Source organism: Clavelina lepadiformis, chromosome 5 (assembly GCF_947623445.1).
Source record: "Clavelina lepadiformis chromosome 5, kaClaLepa1.1, whole genome shotgun sequence".
Taxonomy (NCBI): Eukaryota; Metazoa; Chordata; class Ascidiacea; order Aplousobranchia; family Clavelinidae; genus Clavelina; species Clavelina lepadiformis.
Window position 1 is genome coordinate 1,627,357 of NC_135244.1, and position 12,553 is coordinate 1,639,909.

Sequence of the window (12,553 nt, forward strand, 5' to 3'; positions counted from 1 at the left end):
CTTTTTTGTTAAAAATTGACGTTAGCACTCGACATTTTTTCCAACAGAAGTCGACATCAGAAAATTCTGATCAACTTGTTGTTACATATTCCGCCGGTTGTTTATTGTCTTGCAGTTTTCGTTCAAACCAAATGATCATTATGAAGACTATAATTAAAAGATGTCCGTGACATTAGCCTACTTTCAGACGGTTTCTTACGAAAATTAAATAGAAAGTATTAAATTTGAAATTCCATCTTTACTTTAACTTTAAACTTGTCCATATTGAAAAGTACCACAGTTTTCGGCGATAAATCGTCCAAAGACAGAATTTTGGCAACATCATAATTATATGATGCTGTGCACTGAAGCTTCAATTCTTTGCTTGATTGGGAAGGAATTGTAAAGTAATACAAATAAAGTTTTGACTATTAATTGCTGATTACTCGATCCACCGTTTAATCACCTTTTTGTTGTTGGTTGTTTCCATCAGGTCTAACTTCTCTCTCAAGGATAGGAATCTGTCACGTTAATATTGGAATGTTTTCAATTAGTAGGCCTATTATGTAAATATTTTTCTACAAGTTATTGTTATATTCTTGATTTTATTTTTCCACTTACTAAGTCGTCTGTCTTATTCCATCCGCATTCTGTCAATTAGTAATTGCCTCTGTCCATTAATGAGGATTTTTGGTTCCAATTTTCACCAAAAGACCTACCAATACTGTTATTTCTTCAACGGTTTTATCTTTTATTGGGCAAGGTTGGATTAGGGTGCATAGTAATGTTAAAAACAGCTACACTTCTGATCCCGCAACGTATAGTGCTTTGGCTTGCAAATCGACTATTCTCTAAACAACAATCCACTCCCGTAAAAACATGGAGTCTTCCTGTTCAGCCATTTTGGCAGTTGAGTGCTGATGTAAAAAATTGCAACATCACAGTCGAATCTCTGTCTCCAGTACAAAACGTGGAAGGAGACAAGATGGAAGTTCATTTGCATTCAAGCAGCACAGATGCAATTGGTAGGTTTGGATTTATTGCGCAATCACTTAAATTAATTTATTTTCTGCATTATGTTTACAACTTTCCAAATCATGGCGTCCTGTTTGAAGTTTTGAGTAAATTGGAAATGATGTTTCCAAATTATAGCGTTGTATTTGAAAATCTCATCAACCAGAAAGTAATATTACATAATCATAAGTTCTCAAACTTAAATTCTCAAATCTAAAATGATTTTATATATCTTAATGTGAAAATTGAAAACATTTGTTCAACTCTCTACAATTAATCTTTAGAAATGCTTGCAGCATACTTAGCCGTATCTGACGTATCGCATCGCATCGCATCGCAAATTACCTGTAAATGCAAAACATTGTTTCACATCTGACAGGTGATTATGAAATTGTCTGCAGTAGCGAGCTCAGGAAAGTGAATATCACAAATAAGATCGGAAAATCAGGACTTATTCACGTTCTTCTACCTGTTGCTTTTGGTATGATTTATTTATTTTTATCTTATAAAAGAGATTTTGAGTTGAAACTTTCTGTGTCAGTTTACGTAGCAGTAAAATCGATAACATTGTATACTGTGTATACTCATTGAAGAGTCCCACATCATTTTTTTAGTCTGAGCTTCTTCCTATTGCTTTAGGTAGATCTGCAATTAAACTTGAAAAACCGAGGAAATCTAAAAGTTTCGAATATGGAAGGCGACTCATTCATTTTCAATGTAGAAAATGGGGCAACCACATTATACAGCATTAAGGAATCTTTATAAATTATTATAAAACATTAAGTTATTTTTAAAAGAACTCTATCTCGATCTATCTATCTATAGCGATTGTAATTCAATATTTTATAAGACATACTGTATGATGTCACAATCTTGATCTTTGGACTGAAAAAAGTCTTTACCCGATTTAAACCCGGCGATGACGCCTCATCAATCGATCCCTGGTTACTGAGCTAGCCTTCGTACAAATTCTAATTGTCACACATTTTTTTGTTTTTTTCATAGTATTGCCCGAATTTAGAACTGTCCACTGGACAAGAACAAGCATCGTTAATGCCTTGCCCAAGGGCATTACAACGGTAGCGTCGAACACGGCCGCTTGAACCACTCCACTACAGAGGCAACAAATAATATATTAATAAAATGACTGATTAAAATCCAGGGCAGAAATATTCAAGTGAAGGTCAGCGATGGTGACATAACCGCAGAGTAGATCCTACAAGGGAACATTTCCCTGGAAACAAAATGTGGAATCATTAGGACAGAAAAGTTGCAAGGTCCAGCTGTGAGATTAAAAACCTTTCGCGGCCCAATCCAGGCTCAAGACGTGTACGCAGAAGAGTTTGATGCTCCATCTTGCAATGGAAGTACACGGTGACTGGTAGTGAGATGATTTACTATGTGATACATGACTGTAGATGGAGACGGCAATATATTGTAAGTGTATAACATAAGCTATTATAGAAGTTATCAATATTGAACGTAAACATGTTTTCCACATCATTAAAAGCCTGCACGGCAGATCAAATCTTATTACGCAAAATGGGAGCTTAGTTGTGGGGACGATGGAAGGTGAAATGAGTTGTGAATCTTGCGGAGTCAGTGATGTTGACGTGAACATCATGAACACAACACGCACCGACATCAAATCAAATTCTGGTGCGTACTGCATGTTGATATCATCTGTAACTTTTGTTGAATTTCTCAATGTGCTGATGACGTCATATTTATTGCTACCATAGGAAATCTTCGTCTGCTTCAGCAGAGTCATGCAGCAGAGGAGCGGTTTGTGTTCTCGAGCGATGGCCATTGGTCAACTAGCACAAGCAGTCACAGCAAGTCAACTAGGACAAGCAGGGTAAAGCGTTTGTATATTTTCTTTTCTTTGGAGTGAATCATAAATAATTACACATACCAAAGAAATGAATATTTAGCGACAGAATGTTATCATTATGGGCTTTAAATTCAGGAAACATTGAAAAAATATTTTGATACTTTTTTCTTATGCGTTTCGTTCATTGGGAACAGAAGTTTCATTGAGCTTTATACAATAGAGCTTCCAACTATGCAAATTTGTTATAATATCAAGCACTTCCTTGTTGCTTGTGTTGTGTCCATAATTACATCACAAACAATCCTTCGTGCTGAATATACTTTTCAGATAACGTCACATTGAACGCTGCTAATTTTAGGGTAAAATAGAATTTATGCACAGCAAAATGAAAATAATAAGAAATCGGGTCGCGAAAAGCAGAGGTGAGAAAACTTTTCTTAGTCGAAGCCGCACTTTAGTTGACCGGCAGTCAGTCAGGTCGCGACTCTTAGATAAAACATTATGGAGGTTGGGTTTTGTTCGTGTTGTTTATTTCTGAGGCAAGCAAATAGTTAAAAGTACGCACAAATCTATTGAAAAGGCTGCATTCCCCACTCCTTGTCCAGAATAAGTCAAATTAAGAAAATATTTAGAGTAAGAAGTATGATAGAATTTAGTTTTAGTGTTGAGTTGCACATTCGTTTGCAACAAACTTTGGAATTAGAATTGCATCGTTTTGAGAAAAATTGAGTTAAAGACCTATTTGAGATCAAATAAACCAGGTGAGCTACTGCAATTCATACATAATAAACGAAGGATGCAATCATATAAGGATAAATATTAAGTTCACAGTTCCAGTGTAGCATTATGACGTATTTATCCGAGAAAAATATTTTTGGAAGTTAAGAATCAATAAAATTTCAGGTAATAATTTAAGAAATTTTAATTGTATTTTTCTGTTTTTGAAACTTTGTAGCAAGTGCTCACCGGTAATTTGCTTTCACACGACATGGGTTGGTTGCTTATATTGTTGCTGAAGTTTCTTTTATTTTGTCGTGGATCGTCAAGAAATGTCTGGAATCCCTGCGATGAAGTACGCAGAGTGCCTGGAATATATTTGCGGCCAAGGTTCACCTTGAACCCGATGGAAGATGTCTTTGAAAAAGGGATGTATTTAAAAATTGCTCCTTGGCTTTATAACAATTTTGTTTACATTAATTGTTCGAGACGAGGACTAACAGAGGTTCCTCGAAATTTGCCAACTAACGTGGAAGCATTAGATCTCGGATTTAATGAGATTCGACGAGTTGGGGCGACTGATTTTCTTTCTTATCCAAATATAACTTTGTTAATTTTTAATGCAAATTGCGTACCTGTATTTTTTGGAACTGGCCTGCCACCGTGCAATGGAAACCTACACATTGAACCAGGTGCGTTGCAACATCTTGTTCATTTGAAAATCTTGGGATTGACTGGTAGCAATCTTCGAGAGTTTCCGCGACAACTACCGACTTCTATAAAGGGATTGGATATAAGTCTCACCCTGCTTGGTGACGTCACCGCACAACTGAGACTCTTATCCAGCTTGAGTATTCTAATTAGTTCGGCAAACTGTGATCAATATACAAATATATGTCCAAAAAACTTCACAATAACGGAGGCATTCTCCTCCAGTTTACAAATTCTGGATTTGAATTGCAACAACTGGAAAATGATACCGGGATATTTACTTGGAAACCAACTAAAAATTTTTACCCTTTCTTTGAATCGCTTGCGCCGTTTGAGAAAAAATGATTTTGTGAATGCAACAAGTTTAGAAGTATTAGTTTTGAACTTCGCTACTACTGTCACACACAAAGCGCTAATTATAGAAGACGGTGTGTTTGATCCACTCCCACATCTCAAGTACCTCAATCTTTCCTTGAACGCGGTTCAGTTTTTACCGAGCGGAATATTTAAAAACAACAAAAATCTTGAAATCCTAGATCTTTCTTTCAATAGTTTAAAATTTACGATATTCGAACCAACATACTTGGTCAATCTACAAAAACTACGATTTGTTGATTTGTCCGCAAACAACGCGGAATCACCGGGACCAGCAACATTTGTAACGGCAGTCAAATTACTTCGTTTGGGCCAAGCTTTTGCATCTTTGTCTTCGCTTGAAACAATAATATTTGGCAATGAAAAAAAGTCTTTTCACCCAGATTTGTTCTTCATGCATTTTCACGAAATCGACAATCAATCATTTGCTAATTTATCAAACTCAACTCATCTATCCACAATCGATATCTCCTATTGCAATGTTCATCACATTTCCTCCGACGCATGGTCTGGATTACGTCATCTTAAATCCATCCGAGCCTCGAACAATCAATTGACTTTTAGTGGCAATATTTTACGCAAAGGAAAATCTCCAAATTTGGAAGCAAAGAATGTACAAAAACAATTTATTTTTTCAGGAAATATTCACGAACAGGACAACACAAATGAACGTTTTAAAATACCAGTCTTGGAATGCGACGACAACAGTTTACTTGATTATTCTAACAACCAAATTACAACCATATCTGAACAAAAGGAACTTCTGTTATCAACGACAACTATTCTTGATTTATCACACAACCAAATAAGAGCGATAAGATCAGATGATTTGAAACACGTGATAAATTTGTGCAGCATCGATCTGTCCCATAATCCTATTAACACAATTGATCCTTTAACTTTCAGCAGCTTATCCAGTCTTCGTCGGATTGACTTTGTTGAAGAACGCACCGATCTAGCTCTTGATTTTAATTTTTTGTTGCATTTGAATCCTTCTGCCCAAATTAAGTTGAAAGTTTGGATGCCAGAGTGTTTAGTTGCTCTACTTTTCGAAACATTAAGTAAATTGGACGAAAACTCATCACTGTTGAAACTTGATATAGCGCAAAATGATTTGAATTGCAAACCTACATATACAGGAAAAGGTTTGTTAAAATGTATGCCTAAACTCAGATCCCTAGTACTTAGAAATTGCAAGATTGATTCGTATATTTTGCATTATTGGTTGCAAGGTTTAAATCATCTTGAAATCTTGGACCTGAGTCATAACAACTTTGCCACATTTCCATCGACATTTTTAAAAATCTTGAACAAGTTGCAATCCTTAAATTTAGATTTTAATAATATCATTGAACTAAACGGAAATTTTACTATTTGCCCCAACTTGAAACATTTTACTATCGCTCATAACAAAATCAAGTTTATTCAACCAGGATTCTTTTTGCATTTGAAACTTGAAACCCTTGATCTCAGTCACAACTTCATAAATCAACTGGACTCAAGTATTTTCAGCAAAGATATGCTGGGTTCACTTCAGTATTTGGACGTAAGATGGAACGAACTCGATTGTTTCTGTCATGAGTGGCAGAAATTTCATCGTTGGTATATTTCTGATGCAAGTGACAACACCATACTTCCTGGCTTGTATCCAGAATGCACTTCGATCATTGACCAATATTATGGCGGGTGTGTGGCGTGCCATTCCCCGCTGAATTTGCGTGGTCGCGCGGTGTCTCGATATGGATTCAACACATCGTGTGATTTGCAGACACATCTCAAGTACACAATCACATTCACGATATTCTTTGTATTATTCATGTTATGCGGCAGTATTGGTTATAGCAAATGGTTCAAGAGATTGATATTTCGAAAAGTCAATGAATATTTCAGAGTTCAAGCATTGAAACCAAGCGATGTTTCTTCAACATATTCCACAAACGAAGGCAAGAAAGCTTTTGTATTCTTCGACCACAGCAATGATGAACTGGGTGATTGGGTGGATGATAAACTGGTACCTGGAATGATTAACGGAAACCCTTCCATTAAACTTCTCCTAGCTGGTCGTGATATCGATGCTGGTATGTCTCCAAATGAAAATCTTCTCCGTCTTATCACGAAGAGTCGGAAAACAATCGTCATATTTTCTGGCAACTTTTGCGACACTCCGACTTGCAAGTAAACTTGTATAATTATAACGTTTTGGACAGTGATGCGTGAAATACCAATAATATCAATGCAAATGTTTTAATTGCGTTTACATTTTATTATTCAGATTCGTTTTGCCGGCGCTCCAGGAACTTCAACATTCTGCTGGAAGAGATCAACTGATATTAGTGGAGTGGCATGGAGAAGAAGCAGCTCGCGTTCCAGAATTAATCCAACGAACTTTCAACCGAAAATTGTACAACTTCCTGAGATTCGATGAAACAAATGATGACGAAGTGATGTTCTTCGAAACACTGCGAACTGCTTTCGCGAGCAGCACGACACTGCCCGATTAAATGGTTGGTGAGGAATTCTAGATGGTAGAAAATTAAGTAAATTTAAAGCTATACAGACAATGAAATGTGAACAAGCTTTGAAAAGGTTTCAAACCTCACACAACCCTACAAACTATAAAATTGTTCATTGACGAAGCAAAGTTATGTCGTTTGACAAACATCATGTTACGTTTCGAATATCTTTCTATCCTGACGATTTTGTTGTGTTGTTGAACTGGTCAAGATTGACACTTTGTTATTGACCAGTCGGTGAGCAGAGCTCAATCAACATCATGTTTCCATCATGTTTTTTTCTTAATTAAACTTTCGTTTCTTTCATAATTTGAAGTAAAAAGTATAATTTGAAGCATCAAGTTAAAAGCGTTGTAAAGTTTATTATTTTCTTATGTTTTACATTCCCGTGTAAATGAAGCAAGTGCATAGTTACTTTGATTCAGCTCGCGATGAAGTTGCATATTCGTAAACACAGAGCTATTTTAATCGCGGTTGACCCATTGTTGCTTGTGATGACGTGATCTTATGCAAATGACTTCAAACAAGCAACGTCGTTGACTTGTCTTGAATATTGGGTCTGGGATAATTTGTGCTAATTTCACGCAGAACCAACGTCCAACCATATGACGTATTTGCGTCGTATGCAGCGGCCAGCATTGTCCATTAGCGCACGCAATTATTTTGCAGATTTTTGCCAAAAATGTATCAGTAATAATCGCAAACACCGTTTTATCAAACCTTGTTTTAAACTTTCATTGCAAGCCACTTTACGTATCATTCACAGAAAAAGGTTTTATTTTGGTTTTTTCGGTTTTTGCTGATGTTATGCGGTTGTCGTTTACACATATGAAGTCGAATATAAGACGCTCTCTAGTAGGAGGTGTGTTTGCATGAAGCTGTCCCTGTTGTCCATGTTGTACCTGTTGTCCCTGTTTTAACTGTTGTCTGTTCAATAAACATGAACTCTAATGAACCGCAGTTGTGATCCAGAGAAAGTTTGATGTTTATCCTGCGCAACCCTTTAATAGACATCTAACATTTAACATAGAAAATTGTAGAAAGTAGCTTTTTCATGCATTGTTTTCACCGAGAACTTATTCTTTCATTAAACTAAAGAATTATTGATGAAGAATGAAACACATTGATTTATTATATTCTCTGCACCGAATGTGTTTTACTTGCAATGAAAAATCACTAAAAGCAAAACGTTTTGAACCAATATAGACAAGGAAGTAATTTCTGCTTCTTTGCAGTGCACTATATTCGCATGACGCTGTCGCTGTCGCATAGAAATATGATCAAGTCAACCTTGGTTGTAACCTCATCAACATAAACCAAATTTATTCATATCAAGAGACAATATCATCGTAAATAGGCTATAGAACTTTTTTACATGTTGGTAATACATCAGCGATAAGCATATTCAAATGACAAGGAAGTAAGTAAGTTGCTGCTGTTCTGTATGCGCTTGCACTGGTACGTGATCAATAAGTTTTGTAACGCTGCAAAAAATTAAAAAAACTAACACCGAATAATTTTAAAGTGATTTGAAGTGAACATATGCTCTATGAGTTGACTTTGCCCAGTTTTTCCTTCCAGACTAATTCCACCACTAAAATTTCCGCCATTGATAGACAAATTGTTTAACAATATGACGTCATCGCTATGTTATCAAACGTTTAACTTGTTAAGGCATTAATCTAATCTGGGCCAATTTTCTCCTCTTTTATTACCAGTTAAAACGTCATATCCGCCAGTGTTTGATTGATAGACGTTGACTTGTTTTAAACATATACGCAGAGTTTAAAACGTTCAGTTTGGATTCAAGCGAATCTTCTGGTGTTTCGTTGCCTTAATGCTTGCGAGTTCCAGGTGTATTAGGACACTGTCGTGACTACAGAAGTAAGATTCCATTATTTGGGGTGAACGTTTTTAGTAGGGTTTGTTTTTTTGTCGTTCATTAGGCCTACACTTCGCGTTTAATTATTTATTACTGCATAATACGTCGTATGAATGGTCAAGAATGCAACTGTTGGATGTCTTATGCTAAAGTTCTTTTGTGTATTGGCATCGTCACATCTCAACCAACTATTGGAAAATTGAAATTGTTTTCACGCAGCAACTATTTGTTTCCTTTTATACGCCCAATAGTCTGTTTCCTGCTGTAACTCTATTGATTACGTAGTAATGACGTGGTTTCCTTTGGGGGAGGTGGATAATCCGGTGGCGGAGGAAAATTGTCGTCGTTAGATGGAGCTCTTGGCCTAGTTTCTTGTGCGGGGACGTCCCCTTCAGGAGAGCCTGACCGGTTCGAAGCGTTTCTTTTCCAGTCGTCCCGGTAGAGAAGGTACATCAGGTTGAGGACAGCAATAAGCGAAGTAAGTCCCATCACGTTGAGGACGACAGCGTGAAGTTTGAGGTCACGATAAGACTTATTGCTCCTGAAACAACAAAACCGCTTTAAATATTATTTTCGCGTGGACTTTTCCTGGAACATTTGAAGAAGGTTTGAAGCAACATTTTCCTGAACATCCAGGCTTTATGCTGCATCTTTAACAAAACCTACTGTGCATAGCAATCGACAATATAATTAAAGCTACAAGTCCATTATTTGATACTGCAGTAGCTTTTAAAAAACAAAGGCTTGTGAAATTTTGTGACATTCAAAGCATGTGCTAATGGGTAACCGTGACTGCAACGTTGTACAAGTTATTGGGGTCTAGTTCTAGTAAGGTCTAAGGTCTAGGTCTCTAGGCACTAGTAAGCAAACATAATATTCATAAGTAATATTATAAACACGTCATGATCTGTCATTGCTTTTTTTCTAATGTTGACGTACATAATTGAACCAAACCAGTTATTAAGAGGTTAACGTTAATATTAGTCCAATATGTTTAATACTCTTAACAATACCTATCAGCACAGGAACTTTTCCTTACATGCATAGATAAATGTCGTCTATCACCCCACTAACGACACTGGCGCCGACCATAGCTAGTATTGCAAGCGACCCGTATCGATGCAAGGACAAGTAAGAACGCTTTAAATTTCCATCAACTCCCTTGAAGAGCAGTATTCCCATGCCGAGGAAAAACTGCAACAATTTAGTTTCAGTAATTGTCCTAGTGGCTAGAATAAAGTACAATCAGTACACTACAATGGTTCCTTTTATTACAATTTAACGGATTAAGTTTTTGTCTTTGCTTTACCTGCAAGGCAAATGAAGCTACAGTCATCATTCCACACCAGCTGTGTAGGGTGTACATGTCACCGTAGTTCATGTGGTGGTGGTAGATAAAAACAGTGACCACACCTGTAAGATATCATTTTTTGTTATTTAAATATCCAATTTGACTGACAAAGATAATTTTGATGAACTGTAATGCAATTTAATCGAGAAAAGTACAGGCCTACGTCCAAACGTTTAACAGCATAGCAACCAATGTTATCACATTATCCTATGTATACAGTGTCAATGGTGACGTTTGAAATATCTGATGACTTACCAAACACAGCCAACACAAGCGCAATTCCCATTATGACCAGATGAAGTATTTTGACCTTTGACCTGTTCATGCACGTTACTACTCGATAGGTCAAGGAACCTGCATAAAAAGCTTAAATCAGTTTCTGCTGCACCGATAGAAAATTGTTTTAAGTGTTTTAGTAAATACGAATTTCTAATTTTATGTAGGAAGAAATTTTAGTTGAAAATAATCTGTTTCAATGTCTCCACCTTGGCCGTATAGGACCACCATGCTCAGTACCATGACCAGAGGATGAATGGCGAACTGCCGGTTTCTGTCATCCCAAGCAAATCCTTTGTTGAAGAAGCATTCCCAAACGACAAATATGACGATGGAGAAAATTCCCAAGATCTGATACAAAAAGCAAAAATTGTGACGACGCTGCGATTCGATAAACTATTTCTGTGCCTACAGTTTTTTGTTTACTGCACGAATTCTGTTTCTGTCAAAACTGTCTTTGTTCAAGTTTGCCGCGTCCATACCATACACTTCAATATATGGCGTCTCCTGCCGATACACAAGCGTGCTGTCTCGTTCTTGTTCTTGTTCTGCTGTCTTGTTCTTAGTTCCTATAATTCCCTGAAAATCACTCTGCGCAGTCCATACTTGCTAAAAGCTTTCAACGTATAAACATCTTAACCAACGAGCCACTAAAATTGGAAGGTATTTGCCTTTAAGGCTGCATTTACATTGGGAAAAGGGGATTGTTTCTTCGAGTGATTAAAGTATTTCTCTAACGAAAATCTACGCACCGTTCTGCAGTAAGCTAAGTCTTGTGATACGTCGACTATACAACGCTTAGATACGGAGGCATGGTAAAACTTTTACCGAGCCATGTTGAAAATGTGGAAAATATAAACAATAATTGTTATTAACTCTAACCTAATAAATTTTTCATCTAGTTATGTACATAATCTAAGACTTTTTTGACTGATATGTAGGCCTAACTTAGATTAGCCTACTCTCGTTTGACATGTCGATAATAAACTAGAAACTATCAAAGATAAAGCAAAAATAACGTAGACAACAAACTTGGAAGAATCCAAAAAATATCCAGAATGCCGTCCTATTTTTCGCTTCAGAGGTGGCCATGCTTATCGTGATACAAAGTCTTCTTAATAAATAAGACAACCCGTTTTAATTGCTCGACGTCGGATGTTATAAAATTTATTAATAATTACCAACTTCCTGCATCCTATACCTCCTTGAGCAACCTGAAGTCGCTTTCATAAATTAAAAACATATTACAATCGACACGTAGTGGTGCTGTTTATGATTTACGCAACATTCATGGCATCAGGTTACATAGTGGTCCATAAATTGCCTACTAAAGTATAAACGTGCAGAAAATCTGTTCGCAGATGGGAATAAAGTTCAATAAACCTATTGTTGTATCATTACGACAGTTCCTGTTACGAAATATTTTAATTAACTTATGGCGAATGATAAGGACATTAATTACATGAAGATATTTCTGTTTCTCTTCCTGAACTGAAGCTAACTTGGATTTAGACAAGGAGACATGTGTCGAAGAACAAGCATAATTTGACGTGGGGAGACGGCTGTGTATTACCATGACTAAGCAATGACTGATATAAACGGCAAGAAATGAACAACGCAAAGATTTTCGGCAACAAAACGTGATGCTCTGCCGCTAGCTGACGGTCAAGACGAGGTCTACAAACTGACCACAAATGGGGTAATTCTGATTTTTGCTTTAAATTAATCAACAATGGTCTACTAGACTTTGAAACTGACCGTGAAAAACCTTCCGGCACAATATAGCAGTCATGTCGCTGCAAATAACAACAATACATAAAAAAATCAATTTTAACTTGTATTTCTATCTGTAGCACATGATACAAAATCAGTTAATTTTTAGTTTCCTTAATTATGGAGGA

General features: G+C 36.5%; 3 protein-coding genes across 3 annotated transcripts; 2 read left to right on the top strand and 1 right to left on the bottom strand.

Moving 5' to 3' along the window:
• Positions 1–763: 763 nt before the first annotated feature.
• On the top strand, positions 764–1,745 carry LOC143458773 (uncharacterized). The gene is made up of 3 exons (XM_076955633.1): positions 764–1,004; positions 1,373–1,474; positions 1,633–1,745. The coding sequence occupies exons 1-3, from the start codon at positions 764–766 to the stop codon at positions 1,743–1,745; spliced, it is 456 nt and encodes a 151-aa protein (XP_076811748.1).
• Positions 1,746–3,788: 2,043 nt separating this feature from the next.
• On the top strand, positions 3,789–8,197 carry LOC143461161 (toll-like receptor 9). Its single transcript, XM_076958972.1, has 2 exons — positions 3,789–6,805; positions 6,903–8,197. Exons 1-2 carry the CDS (start codon positions 3,816–3,818, stop codon positions 7,129–7,131), a joined length of 3,219 nt encoding a protein of 1,072 aa, XP_076815087.1. The 5' UTR covers positions 3,789–3,815; the 3' UTR covers positions 7,132–8,197.
• Positions 8,198–9,097: 900 nt separating this feature from the next.
• On the bottom strand, positions 9,098–11,760 carry LOC143459541 (plasma membrane ascorbate-dependent reductase CYBRD1-like). Its single transcript, XM_076956750.1, has 6 exons — positions 11,685–11,760; positions 10,862–11,003; positions 10,632–10,730; positions 10,335–10,438; positions 10,065–10,219; positions 9,098–9,566 (listed from the first exon to the last, which is right to left on the bottom strand). The coding sequence occupies exons 1-6, from the start codon at positions 11,742–11,744 to the stop codon at positions 9,296–9,298; spliced, it is 831 nt and encodes a 276-aa protein (XP_076812865.1). The 5' UTR covers positions 11,745–11,760; the 3' UTR covers positions 9,098–9,295.
• Positions 11,761–12,553: the final 793 nt, after the last annotated feature.

Excerpts from the sequence above, each read along its gene's own strand:
- LOC143458773 (XM_076955633.1), top strand. The coding sequence starts at position 764 with ATGTTAAAAACAGCTACACTTCTGATCCCGCAACGTATAGTGCTTTGG. Across the intron at positions 1,005-1,372 it reads AAGCAGCACAGATGCAATTG|GTGATTATGAAATTGTCTGC; the intron begins GTAGGTTTGGAT and ends CACATCTGACAG. Across the intron at positions 1,475-1,632 it reads TCTTCTACCTGTTGCTTTTG|GTAGATCTGCAATTAAACTT; the intron begins GTATGATTTATT and ends CTATTGCTTTAG.
- LOC143461161 (XM_076958972.1), top strand. The coding sequence starts at position 3,816 with ATGGGTTGGTTGCTTATATTGTTGCTGAAGTTTCTTTTATTTTGTCGT. Across the intron at positions 6,806-6,902 it reads TGCGACACTCCGACTTGCAA|ATTCGTTTTGCCGGCGCTCC; the intron begins GTAAACTTGTAT and ends TTTATTATTCAG.
- LOC143459541 (XM_076956750.1), bottom strand. The coding sequence starts at position 11,744 with ATGGCCACCTCTGAAGCGAAAAATAGGACGGCATTCTGGATATTTTTT. Across the intron at positions 10,731-10,861 it reads GGTGGTCCTATACGGCCAAG|GTTCCTTGACCTATCGAGTA; the intron begins GTGGAGACATTG and ends CTTTTTATGCAG. Across the intron at positions 10,439-10,631 it reads GCTTGTGTTGGCTGTGTTTG|GTGTGGTCACTGTTTTTATC; the intron begins GTAAGTCATCAG and ends GATATCTTACAG.